The 13235-nt window shown below is 47.7% G+C and overlaps 1 protein-coding gene across 1 annotated transcript in view; it reads left to right on the forward strand.

The window, feature by feature from the left end:
• The first annotated feature begins 1284 nt into the window (after positions 1–1284).
• The window catches only part of LOC112934981 (uncharacterized), a 45827-nt gene continuing 33876 nt past the window's right edge, over positions 1285–13235 (forward strand). Inside the window, exons 1-4 of the mRNA XM_072727024.1 lie at positions 1285–1356; positions 4784–5002; positions 6996–7148; positions 12426–12571. Of these exons, the coding sequence (XP_072583125.1) occupies positions 4823–5002; positions 6996–7148; positions 12426–12571 (479 nt within the window). The 5' untranslated portion in view covers positions 1285–1356; positions 4784–4822. The remainder of the gene's footprint in view (positions 1357–4783; positions 5003–6995; positions 7149–12425; positions 12572–13235) is intronic.

Raw genomic sequence — 13235 nt, forward strand, 5'->3', positions numbered from 1 at the left:
CCTCCAGCCCCCTCCGGCCCCCGCCCCTCCAGCCCCCTCCAGCCCCGCCCCCAGCCCCTCCAGCCCCGCCCCTCCAGCCCCCTCCGGCCCCCGCCCCTCCAGCCCCCTCCAGCCCCGCCCCTCCAGCCCCCTCCGGCCCCCGCCCCTCCAGCCCCTCCAGCCCCGCCCCTCCAGCCCCCTCCAGCCCCGGCCCTCCAGCCCCCTCCAGCCCCGCCCCTCCAGCCCCTCCAGCCCCGCCCCTCCAGCCCCCTCCAGCCCCGCCCCCAGCCCCTCCAGCCCCGCCCCTCCAGCCCCCTCCGGCCCCCGCCCCTCCAGCCCCCTCCAGCCCCGCCCCTCCAGCCCCCTCCGGCCCCCGCCCCTCCAGCCCCTCCAGCCCCGCCCCTCCAGCCCCCTCCAGCCCCGCCCCTCCAGCCCCCTCCAGCCCCGCCCCTCCAGCCCCTCCGGCCCCCGCCCCTCCAGCCCCCTCCAGCCCCGCCCCTCCAGCCCCCTCCGGCCCCCGCCCCTCCAGCCCCTCCAGCCCCGCCCCTCCAGCCCCCTCCAGCCCCGCCCCTCCAGCCCCCTCCAGCCCCGCCCCTCCAGCCCCCTCCAGCCCCGCCCCTCCAGCCCCTCCAGCCCCGCCCCCCAGCCCCTCCAGCCCCGCCCCTCCAGCCCCCTCCGGCCCCCGCCCCTCCAGCCCCCTCCAGCCCCGCCCCTCCAGCCCCGCCCCTCCAGCCCCGCCCCCTCCAGCCCCCTCCAGCCCCGCCCCTCCAGCCCCCTCCAGCCCCGCCCCCCAGCCCCTCCAGCCCCGCCCCCCAGCCCCTCCAGCCCCGCCCCTCCAGCCCTCTCTAGCCCCGCCCCTCCAGCCCCCCCCGGCCCCTCCAGCCCCGCCCCTCCAGCCCCGCCCCTCCAGCCCCCCCCCCCGGCCCCTCCAGCCCCGCCCCTCCAGCCCCTCCAGCCCCGCCCCTCCAGCCCCCTCCGGCCCCCGCCCCTCCAGCCCCCTCCAGCCCCGCCCCTCCAGCCCCCTCCGGCCCCCGCCCCTCCAGCCCCTCCAGCCCCGCCCCTCCAGCCCCGCCCCCTCCAGCCCCCTCCAGCCCCGCCCCCCAGCCCCTCCAGCCCCGCCCCTCCAGCCCTCTCTAGCCCCGCCCCTCCAGCCCCGCCCCTCCAGCCCCCCCCCGGCCCCTCCAGCCCCTCCAGCCCCGCCCCTCCAGCCCCCCCCCACGGCCCCTCCAGCCCCGCCCCTCCAGCCCCTCCAGCCCCGCCCCTCCAGCCCCTCCAGCCCCCTCCAGCCCCCGCCCTCCTGCCCGGGCCCGTCTCCATGGCGCGGGGCGCACGCGGGAAGCGGGCCGGCGAGGGACGGACGTGGGGACCGGGAGCCCCGTGAGTGCGCGGCGCCGGCGGCGGCGAGGCTGCGGGGTGGGGGCCAGCGCGGCTCCGGGAGGTGCCGGATTGTTGCGGTGCCGGAGTGATGGAGGAGGGAGGGGGAGCAGCCCCGCCTCGGCCTCCCCCGCTCCCCGAGACTCCGACCCGCAGCTGGGTGGGCAGCGGCCCCGGGGGAGCTGTGCTGCCCTCCCGCCTGGAGCACGTGCCCTCCTGCCCCTCCTCCCTCCCCGAGGTCCTCGCCCCGCCGCCCCCAAGCCCCCAGGTCCCGAGAGTCAGCAGAGGGTGGGGCACCTGCCCTCAGGCCTCCACCGAGTGTTCCTTAGGGAGGCGGCCCAGCCCCGCGTTACCGTCGGTGGACACGACCAGGAAATGCTCCTGGGGTGGCTGGGTGACGGGCAGTGAGGGGGGCACTGGACGGGATCAGCACTGGGTGTTATAGGTTGGCAAATCGAACTCCAGTAAAAAAAAATATACAAAAAAAAATGTTCGTGGTCAAATATTAAGTGAAAAGCTCAAGATTTAGGAGGGTCTTTTTTTTTTTTTTAAGATTTTATTTATTTATTCACAAGAGACAGAGACACAGGCAGAGGAAGAAGCAGGCTCCACGCAGGGAGCCCGACATGGGACTCGATCCCGGGTCTCCAGGATCAGGCCCCGGGCTGAAGGCGGCGCTAAACCACCCGGGCTGCCCTAGGAGGGTCTTAGTAGAGTATTCATAGAATATTCTGGGTGTAGTTTATGCATCTGTAAAGACCCAGAAGAGTTTGGTGAGAAATACTTTATACTGTGAACAGTAATATACAGTATCAATCTTAGCTTGGGCTGCCTTGAGGAAATACCAGAGACCCGTGGCCGAACCAACAGAAATCCACTTCTTACACTTCTGGGGACTCCAGTAATCCAAGAGCAAGGTGCCAGTAAGTAGCTGGGCTTGGAGCCTTTTCTCTTGGCTTGTAGCAGCCAAGAGAAAGGGAGGTAGCAGCCATCTCAAGGGAGGCAAAATAAGCTCTCTGGTGTCTCTTTTTCTTTCTTTCTTTCTTTCTTTCTTTCTTTCTTTCTTTCTTTCTTTCTTTTCAAGATTTCATTTATTTATTTGTTTAGATAAAGAAAGAGCATGCGAGTAGGAGAAGAGGCAGAGGAAGAGAATCTCAAGCTGACTCTACGCTGAGAGTGGAGCCTGACCTGGGGCTCAATCTCATGACCCTGAGATCATGACTGAGGTCATGACCTCAGAAAATCAGGAGTCGGTCTCCCAACCAACTGAGCCGCCGGGCACCCCACTCTGTGTCTCTTCTTATAATGGCACTAATCCCATGATGGGAGACCCGCCTTTATGTCCTCATCTAACCCTGATCACCTCCCAAAGACCCTATCAACAAATACCATCACACTGGGGGCTGGGCTTCAACGTAAGAATTTGAGGGGGAAATGAAAACATTCAGTCTGTAGCAGTACTTTCTAGATGGTATGTTAGAGTGGCTAAGAATTTGGGCTGTAGAGGCAGGCTGCCTGAATTTGAATCCCAGCTGCACTGGTTACCCTTAGGCAAACCACTTCCCTCACTAGGCCTCAGGTTCCCCCCTGAGCATTCACTATGTGCCAGGCTCTGTTCTGAGTATCCATCACATACTAATTAATTATTCCTCATAACAATTCTTTATCATCGTCATCATCCATCATCATCCATCATCATCTCCACGCTACTGAGGAATAAAACTTGACACTTAATTTGCGTTAAATCCTCACAAATACCAAAGAGGTTATATTCCGGCCATTTTCACAGATGAAGAAAATGGGGTTCAGAGAAATGAAGTTAATTACCCACGGTCAGTCGGCTAACAATTGACAGACACAGGATTCAAACTGGTTCCTCTTGAAACAAGGCCTCTTAATTCCCATAAACCTTTGTCTCTAAGAACCCAGTTCAGAGACCCAACCATCACCTTCAGTTACTGTAACCATACCAACGTGAGTTAGCTCCTGGGTGAGTCACAGATACACCAGGTGGAGTTGTCACACAAAGTAAACCTTATTTGCAGGAAATAAGGAGACCACAGGAGATAGCTTTCAAAGCTACACTCCCTGAGAGAGAGACAGCAAATGGGTTCCTTTTGTTTAGGGTTAAGATGAATACTTAGGTAGGGAGGCCTTGTCATCCGATGTAGATGCAGGTGTAAGGTCCCGCAAGTGCCTCAAGGAAACGTGCCTATGTTTACACTGTATGTTTTGTAAATGAGGCTTGTGCTCTTTCTTGGGAGGAGATTTTAGTATTATAATGAGGTAAAGGCCATTGCCAGTCATTCCAGAGGTCACTCCCCAGTCCATCTGAGCAGAAGTGAGTCAGGTGTTTAGCTCAAACAGTCTGGGTGGTGTGGGCCAGTGGGAGGTGTTGTCAGGGCAGTTGCCATCACCTGAGGGGTGGTTTTGGTTTCATTTGCCTGAGTTAAGAGGTAAGCTGGAAAGAAGAGCTTAAGGAAAAATGTTAAGACAAAGGTTAGTGAGTACAAGCAGGTGGGCAGTGAAGGTCAGGTCTTGGGGTCTAGCTGGTGACATTATCACATGGAGGGTCCTTTCAAGGCTGGGTGATTGAAAGGACAAGTCAATACAGGTTGCGTGACTGCCTGTGGCCAGCAAAATAATAATAACCTCAATAGTACTAATAAAGTTTATTGAGCCTTTCACTCTGTGCCAGGCATTGTGCTAAGTGCATTATAAACTTACCTTACTTAGTCCTTGTGACAACCATAATCCATTTTACCGATGGAGAAATAGAAAAGGATTCACAGAATACCTAAGGCCACCCCAGTGAGTCAAGTGGTGGAGACAAGACAAAAATCCAGGTCTGTTCCCCTTCAAAGCTCACATTCTTACCCACTGTGGATATGGTGCCTGGCAAGAATTATGTCTATAAAGAGAACTGCGCCAGTTTAAAATCAATATGTCATTGGTGACATTTAGTGCCCACCATTAATGTTAGTTGTATTCCTTTATAACTGAGTTCCATGGGTACTGCCCCATTTTAAAGAATCTAAAAGAACATTGATCCATGAATATAAAGACTGGAAATTGAACAATTCTTCTTACCTGTCTCTGTCTTGATTTCCTACTCCCATTTTAAGATACTTGAGGCACTTTGATTTTCAGAGAAGGGACGACTAGGTGGCTCAGTGGTTGAGCATCTGCCTGTGGCTCAGGACATGATCCTGGGGTCTTGGGACCGATTCCCACATTGGGCTCCCCATGAGGAGCCTGCTTCTCCCTCTGCCTATGTCTCTGCTTCTCTGTGTCACTCATGAATAAATAAATAAGATCTTTAAAAAAAATATTTTCAGAGAAGAGTGTGCAGCAGTATTTGCCAATTTTTAGTGGGGGAGATGTGATCTGCTCCTTAAAAAGACATCTGTGTATTGGGTTTTGGGGAAAGGTGTTATTTTCAGAGTCCAGGTGGAATCTAACTGAAACAATGCCAAGAGAAAAGGAGGGAAAACAAAAAACTAAAGGAACACCCCTGCCCATCATTCCAATTCTTCAAAAGTTCCTGAAAGCATATGAGAAGCACTGTGCGCAGACTCAGACCTCTGTCTGTCCAGCCATCAAACAGGACTTGAAAACCAGCATCAACAATGAACGGATTCTCAGGAAAGTGAGTGTGTGGCCTCTTTTCCTTATTTTTTTCTGAAATGAACTGACTAGGGTTTACCCCCCCAGGAACACGGGTCCTCAGTCTTCTGAAGCCCTAACTGGTGGTCTTGCTCTCTCTGCATTCCTAAGCACTTCTACATTCCTTTTTTTTTTTTTTTTTTAGAATTTTAAAAGATTTATTCATTCATGAGACACACACACACACACACACAGAGGCAGACACAGGCAGAGGGAGAAGCAGGCTCCACCCAGGGAGCCCCATATGGGACTTGATCCGGGGACTCCAAGATCACGCCCTGAGCCAAAGGCAGACGCTCAACTGCTGAGCCATCCAGACATCCCAGCACTTCTACATTACTGCTCCTGCCTCCCAGTCTCCCCATTCCAGTCCTTCCAGCAGGCCTGCCTTTCCTCACACCACTTCACATCTGGAATAGCCAACCCACCCCTCTCGCTCTACATCTGGAAAGCCCAGCTCAAAAGCGCATTTTTGGCATCATTGCAGGACATCCATGCCCAGCACCCCAGCCACCGTACATGACCCCTCCAAGTGAATGTCTGCTTCCCTTGACAGTTCATGTGTCAGTGGCATCAGGCCAGACCCGCACTCACCCACACTTCCCCTCTCGCTTGGAGTGAGATGAGCAGCAAACACATGATTCTGACCCCAAAAATACAGGCTTTCAGAAAAAAAGTTAGGTGTCATATCTTTCTGAGATTAAATCTAGGGATCGGTTGGTGGGGGGAAAAGAAGAGAGGTCAGCACTGAAACTCCATGGTTTACTCTTGGGAAGAGGTGCCTGCTGGTCCAGAAGGTGGAGCCTTGCACCCAAAGACAGACGGGCCTGCTCTCCAACTTTTCTCTTGCCAGCCCAGAAAGACAGTCTGTGTTTAATAATCAAGCACCTACTGATATCCTAAAATGCTGAGGGTTAAACAGGAGAATAAATAAGTAGTTAGAGATGGGTGCTTTTTGTTTGTTTTGTTTTTGTGGGGTTTTTTGTTTGTTTGTTTGTTTGAGATGGGTGTTTTAAAAAAAATCATTATTTTAAGGTGACGTTTACCCAACTCCATCCTACCCATGTTTTTAATGAATGTTGTTGGAAGATGGGAGGATGATTACTTTGTACCCCACGTAAAAAGAACCCCTGAAATTCCTCCCTAACCATCTATTTTGCCCAAACTTCCGCCTCCCTTTCCTTTCGCCCCTTTGGTCTTTCCCTAGCTACTTCTCTTAGTCTCTCTTGTCCCTCCCTCTGCCCACCTAGGTCTTTCTGATTCCTTCTCATGCAGTTAGTAGCTTCTCTGCACTCCCCCATACATCTCTCTGCTCATCCCAATGCAAGAGCTTCTCAGCCATCTTTTTTGTGTAAAATCATTACATTATTTTTTTCTACTCCTTATAATTAGCCTCTACTACTTAATGATAAGAGCTCATCATAAACCCTGTTCAAATTTATAGTCCCTTCAGTAATGTTTTCTAAACACTTTAAATTACAGTTACTATCAGAAATACAAAAAACATCATGACCCAAAGTATAAGTACTGGTGTGAATCATAAGACCATATGGGCTGTTTATGTTGGATGGATTGCTTTGGTTGGGTCTCCATTTTGGTTTTGAACATCTCTAAAATAAAAGTCTTGTGAGACAATCATTTTTTACTACACAGGGTACACTCAGATAATTTCTCTCATTTTCTATTTAATTAAAGAAATAAAGAAAAAAACTGATTACAGCTTACTTAATTGATTTCCTAACCCAAAAATGAATAGTAATCTGAGGGAAAAACCTGTGCTGTGTGAGATTACCTTTGCATATGGCAAGAGCTTATAAGTTTCTGTTGAATTAACACCTCAATGCACATGTGATCCAAAGTTAATTACCTTTTTAAATGTTCTAATGATGTCTGATGACAATATTCTTTCTTTACACATTCAGATACATGGACATGTCTTTATGACTTCCACCTGTACTTTTTTTCTGACACTCCAGTTTATGCTCGTAAGACCTAGAGACTCCCCACCAAGCACCCTACCAATTTCCTTGGAACCTTTGCTCATCACAATTCAAGATGAGTGTTATATGCTGGGGAAAGAGATTTGTATCTGGAGCCTTCAACTGAGCAACCCAGAGATTGCCAGACTGGTGAGTCACACATTTTATTTTATTTTATATTTTAAAGATTTTGTTTATTTATTCATGAGACACAGAGAGAGAGAAGCAGAGACATGGGCAGAGGGAGAAGCAGGCTCCCTGAGGGAAGCCCGATGTGGGCCTTGATCCTGGAATCCCAGGATCACGACCTGAGCCAAAGGCAGACGCTCAACCATTGAGCCACCCAGGTGTTCCTGGAGTCATGCGTTTTAAAAATATTCCTTCGATTAAAACTTAAAACTGAATATAAGCATAATATATCATGTATTCCAGCTATAGTTCATTTGGTTGTTGGCTGATATGCTCCAAGCTTTTCTTTAAAAAAAAAAAATTTTTTTTTAATGAAACATTTCAAAGTTATGTAAAACTACAAAAATCAGTAAAGAAATTATGGTATATTCATGTAGTAGAAAACTATATAGGGGTACTTGGTGGCTCAGTCGGTTAAGCACCTACTGTTGATTTCAGCTTAGGTAATGATCTTAGGGTCATGGGATCCAGCCCCATGTTGGGCTCCACACTCAGTGCAGAGTTTGCTTGTCTCTCTCCTTCCCCTGCTTGCACGTTCTCTCTCTCTCTCTCTCAAATAAATAAATAAGTAAAATCTTAAACACTTTTTTAAAGATTTTATTTATTTATTAAGGAGAGACACAGGGCAGACTGGGTGGCTCAGAGATTTAGCACCACCTTCAGCCCAGGGCATGATCCTGGGGACCAGGGATTGAGTCCCACATCAGGCTCCCTGCATGGAGCCTGCTTCACCCTCTGCCTGTGTCGCTGCCTCTCTCTCTCTCTCTCTCTCTCTCTCTCTCTCTCTGTGTGTGTGTGTGTGTGTGCCTCTCGGGAATAAATAAATAAAATCTTAAAAAAAAAAAATGAGAGACACAGAGAGAGAGGCAGAGGGAGAAGTAAGCTCGCTGCAGAGAGCCTGATGTGGGACTTGATCCCAGGACCCTGAAATCACGACCTGAGCCGAAGACAGACGTTCAACCACTGAACCACTCAGGTGCCCCAATAGATAAAATCTTAAAAAAGAAAACTATATGGCAATAAAAATGCATCAACTATAGCTATACAAAAATAAAGTATGATGACTCACATAATCATAATGTTATGCAAACAAAGAGAGACACAATGGAATACATACTGTATACTGCATTTTATAAAGTTAAAAAACAGGTAAAACTATAATGTTTGATTATCATGAAATTACTTTTAGGGAGAAGGGAGGAGGTAGAAATTGGGAGAAGGCATTAGTGCCCATTTTTCTAGTCTCTTGCCTGTTTAAAAAATCCCTTGTTTTGGGGCACCTGGACAGCTCAGTGGTTGAGCATCTGCCTTTGGCTCAGGTTGTGGTCTTGGGATGGAGTCCTGCATCAGGCTCCAGAGAGGCTGCTTCTCCCTCTGCCTGTGTCTCTGCCTCTCTGTGTCTCTCATGAATAAATAAATAAAATACTTAAAAAAAAAAAAAGACTAGCTTGTGAGTTCACAGGGGATATATATATATATATATATATATTTTTTTTTTTTTTTCTGTGTACTCAGTCTCAGTTTGAGATAGTCAATTTTCCCTGGGGAAGGGAGAGTTAGGTTTATTTCTAGTTCATCCTTACTCTCAGGGCATAGTGCTATATAGCTCACTCTGTTTTGAGCCACACCTGTATGCAATATTTTATCTTGGACTCCTTGCCTCCAGTGGTTTTGGGCTTTACTGTCCCCTGGACTCCATGTCCCATGAAAACCAAAACTTGACTCCACTGCTTTACTGGTGCTCTCAAAGGGAAAGCTGGCTTCAGTGCCCTGTGTACTGCTCTAGGTTCCCACTTTCCCTCATGCTTTGATCTTTGGGTATTCCTCACTATCCGGTCAACACACATTTTTAAAGTGATATTTTTAAACCTCTTAGAAGAAACCATAAAGGAAAAGCTTAATGATGTTGGATTTGGCAGTGATATATATGACACTAAGCACAGGCAACAAAAGAAAAACTAGATGACTTGGATGACACCAAAATGTAAAACTATATCAGAGGACATAATCAACTAAGTGAGAAGGCAACCCACAAAGTGGACAAAAGATGTTCAACATCACTAATATTTAGGGGAATGCAAACCAAAACTACAGTGAGATACTACCTCATGTCAACTAGTATGGCTACTAACAAAAAAAGCAAAAAATCATGTGTTGACAGGATGTGGAGAAATTGGAAAACTTGTGCACTCTTGGTGGGAATGTAAATTGGTTTAGCCACTGTGGAAAACAGGATGGAAGTTCCTTAAAAAATTAAAAGTAGAATTACCATATGATTCAGCAATTCCACTTCTGGATATTTACCCAAAAGAATTGAAAGCCAGATCTCAAAAAGATATTTGTACACTTATCTTCATGGTAGTATTATTCAACAATAGCCACAGGTGGAAGCAATCCAAATGTCCATTAACAGATGAGTGGAAAACAAAATACAATAGAATATTATTCACCCTGTAAGAGGAAGGAAATTCTGACACATGCTACATATATGAACCTTGAGGAACTTATGCTAAGTAAGATAAGTCAGTCACAAAAGGACAAATACTGTATCATTGTACTATAGGAAGTACCTAGAGTAGTAAGATTCATAGAGAAAGAAAATAAAATGACGATTGCTAGACGTTGTGGGGGAGGAGAGAGTGGGAGTTATTTTTTAATGGGTACAGAATTTGAGTTTTACAAGATGAAAAAACTTCTGGAGATGGATAGTGTTGTTGAGGGTTGTACAATGTTAATATATTAATATATTTAATGCCACTGAACTGTACACTTAAAAATGATTTAGATGGTAAATTTTATGTGTATTTGACCATAATTAAAAATAAATTTTAAAAAGGTAACTTAAATACATAACCAGAATTTTTAGTTGTGTTCATTAAAAGTGTCCATTTAAGCAGGACATGGAATGCTGTCCATGTATGTGAACAGTGATCCCTCGCAGTTCCTTATAATGTGGCCCTCTTGGTAACCTGAAGACTGTTGAGGAATTCTGTGGTAGATGGCTGTGGTCTTGCCCACAGCAGTGCTAGTGCCCCTGGGAGTGACACTGCAAACCACTGGTTGAGATCTTTAGGACCTGGTCCACAGCCTGTCTTTCACAGACCAGCGTTACCATAGGCAGTGGTGTGCCACATTGCCTCCTCTGTCAGAAACACAGCTTGAGAAATCCAATCCAGCACTTAAACTAGATGTTTTCTCATGAAACAGACCTCAAATGCCAGCTCTGTAGTTAAGGCCGCATGGGCTCTTATATTCTCAGCCAAGGTATAATTTGGAACCCTATCTCTGACCAACATATCATTACCTCAGGAAACCGTAAATCCTCCAAACCCTACCAAATCCTCTTTTAGGTTTAAATTCTGAACTGAAGAGATCCTTAGGTTGTGGTGATTCTAATTGCTAAAAGGTGGCCATTGTGATTTGTAGCTTTAAATACCTCCTTCTGGCAGTTAGGTAGGGATTTAATTGTTACTGGGATTGTTTTGTTACCACAAGAAATGACCTTGCCATAGACCCCTCCATTCAGGAGACTGAGAGAACTTGACATGGTTCCAAATGTTCACATGCTACCCCCAGTCCCGTGGCTTCACCTTGAGAAGCACCTTGTTGCTGAATTTGCATGGTTGAGTTCTTTTTTTTTTTTTAATATTTATTTTAGAGAGAGAGAGCAAGCAAGGGGAGGAGCAAAGAGAAGGAGAGAAGCAGATTCCCCCTCTAAGCATGGAGATATTGGGCTCCATGCAGGGCTCCACGTGGGGTCCAATCCCAGGACCCCAAAACCATGACCCTGAGACCATGACCTGAGCCAAAATCAAGAGTCTGACTCATAACTGACTGAGCTGCCCAGGCGTCCCTGCATGGTATAGTTCTGAGCAGACCTCTAAATCCTAATACCTGTAACAACGAATGTAAATTATTTAGGAAGTAATTTATCTATTATAATTTTTGCCTAGTTATAAAGAGGTTGGCATGGTGACACTTCTCTATTGAAAAGAACACAACCATAGGAGGATAAATGTGTGAGAATATCAACATCTGTGTTAGTCTGAGTGGGCTGCCATAACAAAGTACCACAGGGTGCATGGCTTAAACAACAGAAATTTATTTCCTCACAGTTATGAAGGCTTAGAGGTCTGAGCTCACTGTCAGCAGGGTTGGTGTCTTCTGAGGCCTCTCTCCTTGGCTTGTTATCGGCCACCTTTCCCCTGTGTTTTCACATTGTCTTCCCTTTGTATGTGTCTGGGTCCAGATTTCCTTCCTCTAAGAAAGCCAGTCCTACTGAGTTAGGGCCTACCCCAAAGACCTCATTTTAATTTAAATACCTCTTTGAAGACCCTGTCTCCAAATACAGTCACACTCTGAGGTACGAGGGGTTAGGACTTCAACATATGAGTAGACTTCAACATATATGAATTTTTTTTAACATATGAATTTTTTAATGAGGTAAATGCCCTTTAATTCCATTATCTCAAGTGGATATTATTATTATTTTTATTCGGAGGCATCCAAAGAAAGGATTTGATTGACCTGTTGTATGTCCTTTTAAAAGGCTGTCATTCCAGGGATGCCTGGGTGACTCAGCAGTTGAGCATCTGCCTTCGGCTCAGATCGTGATCCCAGAGACCCGGGATCAAGTTCTGCATCAGGCTCCCTGCATGGAGCCTGCTTCTCCCTCTGCCTGTGTCTCTGCTTCTCTCCCTGTGTCTCTCATGAATAAATAAATAAAATCTTAAAAAAAAAAATAGAAGGCTGTCATTCCAAGAGGGGAACATGTTTATTGTTTCCTGACTCCCAAATAAAATAATAACCTTTATTTAACTCAGTGTAGCCAAAATGTCTTAGTGCAGTATCTAGGACAAGTCTGAAGTATCTGGAAAGTGTGAGGATGATTTTCATCTAACAGCTGGTGCCTAAACAGGAGGAGTTTTGATGGCATCTGGCCCTTCTTCTGCCCACTTGCCATCGACACAATTCAGCCCCTAATAATATCTACAAAGATATGCTACAATATATCTCATCTCATCATAAAGCTTGGTATTTCCCACTTAATTCTTCAGAGTCTTCCTTTGAAAGGACAATTATTTTACTTTCAAGCCACTTTCTTCTTGGGGAATTAGAAAGTTGTCTTAAAGGCAGAACTCTGCAGGTAATGAACATAATGGACTTTTAGGTTACATTAAAATACGGAGTGTATTTGTCTTCCTTGTGTGAGCACTGTTTCCTACCCTATGTTCTTAGGCTTCGCTTCTGGAGTTGAAGGGCCGTGCCTGCCCATTTACCAGCCTGGAGCTCATTGATTGCAGGATGGATCTGTGGTCTCTCCGGAGACTCGGGAGGGCTCTGCTAGGCAGCTGTCTGCATTCTCTTGTCCTTGATTACTGCAGGTGAGCCCTTTTCTCTTTCTTTCCTTCTTCCTTCCTTTCTTTTTATTCATTTATTCTGTCAACAAATATTTGTTGATGGCTTGTTTGTGCAAGACACTGTGCTCTTTGCTAATGAAGATGAATACACATAAGGCAATACCACTGAGCAAGGTATAGTAGAGGAGAGGTGACATGCTCTAGATTACGTATTATGCAAGGCAGAAAGTCTGAATGTCCACTTCTGTGACTCTCCCCCTGTAGCCAGATGATGTCTTGTACTCGGAAGGCCAGTGGGCTGTGAAGTGAAAGAGATGATTCATGCCTGAGAAGTGGTACCACAGTGACACAGGAGCTAGGATCCTATTAGGGCCCTGGTGGACAGTGGACAAGTGGACAGTGGACAAGTCTATCAGCAAAAGCTAGGAGAGGGATTATCCCTGGAGATTCTCCATGTTTCTGAGATGCTTGGAGGAGCCTCAGTCAGGGTCTCAGGGTCTCCTAACCCAGGACAGCAGAAGGCCAGTGTTCTCAGGACATCCCGCAGTGACTGAGGATTGGCCTAGGAGTCTCCCAGCTTCCCACACTGCACTGGGCAGAACCAGCCCCCCTGGTGAGACCCTTCTAGACTCCAGCTCCTGTGCTGGATCCAGAGACCTACGCTGGCAGGAAGACAGAAGGAAGAAAA

This window comes from Vulpes vulpes, chromosome 11 (genome assembly GCF_048418805.1).
Source record: "Vulpes vulpes isolate BD-2025 chromosome 11, VulVul3, whole genome shotgun sequence".
Taxonomy (NCBI): Eukaryota; Metazoa; Chordata; class Mammalia; order Carnivora; family Canidae; genus Vulpes; species Vulpes vulpes.